Source organism: Nomascus leucogenys, chromosome 1a (genome assembly GCF_006542625.1).
Source record: "Nomascus leucogenys isolate Asia chromosome 1a, Asia_NLE_v1, whole genome shotgun sequence".
Classification (NCBI taxonomy): Eukaryota; Metazoa; Chordata; class Mammalia; order Primates; family Hylobatidae; genus Nomascus; species Nomascus leucogenys.
This window is the reverse complement of record NC_044381.1, coordinates 16,227,579-16,233,422: the sequence shown is the minus strand read 5'-3', so window position 1 is coordinate 16,233,422 and position 5,844 is coordinate 16,227,579. Positions and strand designations below refer to the sequence as shown.

General features: G+C 39.3%; 1 protein-coding gene across 1 annotated transcript; it reads left to right on the top strand.

Annotated features, from left to right (window-relative positions):
- Positions 1-2,236: 2,236 nt before the first annotated feature.
- On the top strand, positions 2,237-2,368 carry LOC115836329 (thymosin beta-10). Its single transcript, XM_030817063.1, has one exon. The coding sequence runs from the start codon at positions 2,237-2,239 to the stop codon at positions 2,366-2,368; it is 132 nt and encodes a 43-aa protein (XP_030672923.1).
- Positions 2,369-5,844: the final 3,476 nt, after the last annotated feature.

Here is a 5,844-nt window from a genome sequence, read left to right as displayed (position 1 = left end):
GAAAAAAAAAAAAATTCTGGCCAGGTGCAGTGGCTCGTGCTTGTAATCCCAGCATTTTGGGAGGCCGAGGTGGGAGGATCACTTGAGCTCAGGAGTTTGAGACCAGCCTGGGCAATATAGTGAGACCCTATCTTTACACAAAAAGAAAAAAAAAGAACTCAACAACACCATCATCTAGAAGGATCTAATTGACATTTATTGAATATTCCATCCAACAAAAAGCAGAACATACAATCTTTTAAAGCACCCAAGTAACATCTATAAGATAGACCATATCCTGGGCCAGAAAAGCCCTCAGAAAACTGAAAAATATTGAAATCACACAGAGTGTATTTGTTATCCCTATTTACAGATAACATAACTGTTTATGTAGAAGATCCCAACAGATCTGCAAAAAATAGAGAAAGGAAAAGAAAAAGAAAAAAAACCTTCTAAACTTAATTGGTCAGTTCAGCAAGGTCTGAGACACAAGCTAAACTGTAAGAAATCAACTGTATTTCTATATCTAGCAATGAACACTGAAATTAAAACAATCACTCCAAAAAATAAAATACTTAGTTGTAAATCTAACAAAACATGTGTGGGACTTGTAGGCTGAACACTACAAAATGGCAATCAAAGAAATGAAAGAACTAAATTAACAGATATACTGTGTTCAAGGGTTAGAAAACTCAACCTAGTAAAGACCTAAATTTTCCTCAAATTTATATATAAATATATATTTTTCTATATCATATATAATTATATATAATTAAATATATATATTTCTGTTTATATATTCTATATAATATGTAATATAGAAATGTATATATAATTAAATTTATAATATATTTATAAATTTAATTCCTATCAAAATCCCAGCAAGCTAGGTGCGGTGTATACTTGTAGTTCCAGCTATTCAGGAGGCTGAGGCAAGAGGACTGCTTGAGCCCAGGACTTCCAGGCTATAGTGCACTATGCTGAGTGATCAGGTGTCCACATTAAGTCCAAGGTCAATATGGTGACTTCCCAGGAGTGGGGGACCACCAGGTTGCCAAAAGAGTGGTGAACTGGACAAAGTTGGAAATGGAGCAGGTCAAAACTCCCATGCTAATCAGTAATGGGCCCTTGCTTGTGAGTATCCAAAGCATTCCAGCCTGGGCAACATAGTGAGACCCCATCTCTTACAAAAGAAAAAAATCCCAGCAAAAGTTTTACAGATACAAACAAGCTTATTCTAAAGTTTTTGACAAAGGTGAAAAAGCAATTCAAGAAAACAAGAGTAGCCTTTTCAACAAAGGTGCTAGAGCATTCAGATATCCATAGACAAAAAAATGAACCTCCACTTAAACCTTACAAAAATTAACTCAAAGTAGATCACAGGGTTAAATATTAGACATTAAACGCGAAAGTTTTAAAGAGAAAACAGAAGAAAAATCTTTGGGATCTAGGGCTTAATGAAGAGTTCTCAGACATGACAACAAAAGGATAATCCATCAGAGAAAAAAATCTGTTAAGGTGGACTTCATCAAAATGTAAAACTCTTAGTCTGTGAAAGACCTACAGGGAAGACGAAAAGACAAGTTACACATATGGAGAAAATACTTGCAAATCACGTGTGTGACAAAGAACTCTCATCTAGAATATATCAGGAATGCTTGAAACTGGGTCTTCTGCCACAGCAACATGAGTGGGAGCACCAGGAACCCAGGGTTGGAGCAGGATGCCACGGATTGCTTTAGCCCTTTTCCTGTTTAGAAAAAAAAAGGGCAGCTCACTGCCAGTGCTCATTTGATTTTACATAAACAGGCTCTTTGGGGCTGAAGCAAATCTGACTGATTTTTGATGTGAAAATAAAATATAAAAACCGTTCCTGAAGTTATTTCTAAACAGAACTAACATAAAAATAGTCTGAATCATCAGAATCGTCTATTTCGGAAAAAGCGGATTTGTCAAATGAATCTTCGCGCAACAACTGTTTGAGAACGATGTTAACATCCCATGTAGGAATGCTATGTTTTCTAGGATCTGGCATTTTCAGTGATTGAGAATCACTATATTTTGCAAATGGAAATACCACTACTAAAAACAAAATGCTATAAACAGAGTGATCTTTTGTTTCCAAAGTCAATATTCTAGAACCACGTGAAAATAGTAATAAAAGCGAGATATTTTGTGGCAAAGTTGTGGGTAAACGTTGCAGCCACAAGTGCTGCTGGAGAGTATTCTCAGGGCAAATGGGAAAGGGGTTAAGAAAATGGCACACAAACTGGACCTGGAGGAAACTGCCAGCTTGGATAAGGCCAAGCTGAAGGCCACAGAGATGCAGAAGAACACTCTGCCGACCGAAAAGACCACAGAGCAGGAGAAGCGGAGTGAAATTTCCTGAGAGCCTCGAGGATTCCCTACGCCTGTCATCTGTGAGCCCCCACTTGAGACGTGGAGGAAGAGCCACCTGCAAGGTGGACATGCCCCACGACCTGCACTGTGAACCTGGGCTCTCCACACCATGCCTCCGACCTGTGAGTCTCTGAGGGGACCCGCAATGGGACTGCCAAATTCTCCGGCTTGCCCCGGGATATTATAGAAAATTATTTGTGGCCGGGCGCGGTGGCTCACGCCTATAATCCCAGCACTTTGGGAAGCTAAGGCAGGCGGGATCACCTGAGGTCAGGAGTTTGAGATCAACCTATCGTGGTGAAACCCCGTCTGTACTGAAAGTACCAAAATTAGCCAGCTGTATTCCCAGCTACTTGGGAGGCTGAGGCAGGAGAATGGCTTGAACCCGGGAGGCAGAGGTTGCAGTGAGCCAAGATAGCGCCACTGCACTCCAGCCTGGGGGAAAGAGCAAGACTCCGTCTCAAAAAAAAAAAAAAAGAAATAAAAAGCAATGAACTATTGATACATAGAAAAACTTGGATGGGGTTTAAGAGCCTTAAGATGAGTGATGAGAGCCAATCTCAAAAGGTCACATACTGTATGATTTAATATATATAATATTCTCAAAATGATGGAATTATAGGGATGGAGAAATGATTAGTGATTGACAAGGGTTAGGAATTGGGAGGAGGAGAAAATGACTCTAAAGGGGTAGCACTAGGGGCCTTCATGGTGGTGTAATAGTTCTGTATCTTGATTGTGGTGGCAGGAATCTACAACGTGTGATAAGTGACAGATAACTATGCAAACACATCGTTCCAAGATCAATTTCCTGATTTTGTCATCATACTATAATTCAGATATAACCATTGGAGGATATGAGTGAAGGGTTCAAAGGACCTTTCTGTATTATTTTTGCAGCTTTCTGTGAATCTATAATTATTTCAAAATAAAAAGTGAAAAAACACAGACCTACACACTGTAGCTTCAAGAGAAAGTTTTTGTTTAAGGCAAGGAAAATCTGCTTTGTTTATAGATATTATGAAGGTATCGAGAAAAGGATGAGCAGTGACAGAAATACAATATTTGCAGTGTTTACTCAGCCTTTTTTCTAACACATGGCCCCTACAATGCTTCATTTTCTTCTCTTCATACACCCACAGTGAAGTTTTTTTTCAGAATTCTATTTCCTTGAGTTTGTATTGTGAAAACAAAGGTATAGTAAATACATGATCCTCCGCAATATAGGGCACTGCCTTTCCCCCACTCCCCAAAATAGAAAGAATTAACCTTGGACAGTGTGAGGGAAATTCTTTACTTTTCCATCGAGGTAGCAGGGACAAAGAAAGACAGGTACTACTTTGAGAAGAGCTTGATGGCAGATCTTCTCTGTGGGGAAAAGGTTATCTGCTAAGACTGAGGATGATTCAAGGTTAAGTGTGAACTTCAGAAGTATTGACATGACTTGAAAGAGTCATAATGGGTTATACAATGGAGAGGAAACAAAATTTAATGAAGGACCAGTTGAGTGATCTTAAGAGTTCAGTGGAAAAGTGGTAAGATACTTTATTGAGCTATATTAATCTTTCTGATTCTTTACATTTTTTTGCTATCTGTAGGGCTACCAAGACATTCAAGGGATCATCCAATCAGGATGGTCTGAAGATGAGGAAGCTTTCATATGTACCCAGCGCAGCACATCAGCCAACTCCTTGTGAACTTCTAGGAGGAAGGAAACCCTACAGTGAGACTGAATTTCCTGCTAGTCAACAGTATTAAAGTCAGAGTTATTTGTCATAATAGATAAAATGTTTCTTATATAGCTGCTTTTGTGAAATATGATTCAAGCTTGCCACATTAATATGAATTTTAACTTAAGGGACCTACATGATTTTGCTGCATTCTTTAGCAACACTTGTGGCCTAGGAAAGAGAAAGCAGAAATGGCCCAGTTCTGCCTCTTCTGTCTTTTGAATTGTATAAAAAGAGTGAGAAAGGCTCCCACAGGAGCAAAACAAACATAGCATTGATAAGAAATATAGAACATTAAAGTGTTTCTCAGTCTCCCTTGAAATAAACAATTTTGTTTGTTTTGAAACAGGGTCTTGCTCAGTCACCCAGGCTGCGGTACAGTGGTGATCATAGCTCACTGTAACCTCAAACTCAAGTGATGGTGGGCTCAAGTGATTGTCCCACTTCAGACTCCTGAGTAGCTGAGACTACCGCACGTGCCACCGTGCCCTGCCAATTCTTTTAAGATGTTCTCACTACTCATCTCTAAGATTTGTCATTAGAGCTGGTAAATAAATCATCTTTGCACAGATGAAGTGGTATAAACTGGTTAAACTTGATTCTTAAAATGTAACTGGAAAGTTTCCCATGAATACTAAATATTTCCAGATACACTGATTAAAATCCAGGGTAAAAATTTAAGTGATTCTCTTAAATTGAATGTGTTATTCAATAATACACAGTTGGCCCTCCTTATCTGTGGGGGATTGTTCCAGAACCCCCATGGATACCATAATCCATGGATACTCAAGTTCCTTAGTTAGCACTCACAGGGGGAGGTGGGATGGAAGGGGTGCGGTGAGGAGGTGCCAGATTCTGCATCCGCGGATTCTACCAATGCAGAATGCAGGTACTGTTTTTTCCATCAGGGTTGGGGTTGGTCGAATCCATGAATGTAGAAACTGCTGATAGAGAGCCAACTGTATTTCAAGAACCTATCATCACATAATATTTTTTTCTAGTTTATCTTTATCTTATAAAATGTTTAAGCTAGGCAGTGGTGCGTGCCTGTAATCCTGGCTGACACGAGAGGATAATTTGAGCCCAGGAGTTTGAATCCAGCCTGGGAAACATAGCAAGACCTTATCTCTAAAAAAAAAAAAAAAAGTTAAAAAATTTTACCTTCTAGTAAGAAAAAATTAAAATATCTACCAACTGCCAGACTGAGTAGTATTTACCATCTCTGCCTTTCACTTTCATTAAATATTATACTTAGAAAAAATTTGATCATGACTCATCTGCTTAAGAGAAACATTTCCAATATAATTTTCTTTTTTTTTTTTTTTTGAGACGGAGTCTCACTCTGTCGCCCAGGCTGGAGTGCAGTGGCGCGACCTCGGCTCACTGCAAGCTCCACCTCCTGGGTTCACGCCATTCTCCTGCCTCAGCCTCCCGAGTAGCTGGGACTACAGGCGCCTGCCACCGCGCCCGGCTAATTTTTTGTATTTTTAGTAGAGATGAGATTTCACCGTGTTAGCCAGGATGGTCTCGATCTCCTGACCTCGTGATCCGCCCGTCTCGGCCTCCCAAAGTGCTGGTATTACAGGCGTAGGCCACCGCGCCCGGCCTCCAATATAATTTTCATAATGAATAATGTATTAAAATGTGTAATATATGTTGATTTGGTCAATTATATATGACTAATTTTAATGAAAAACAATCTGAGGAAAAAATCTATGTCATAATCACAAGAAAA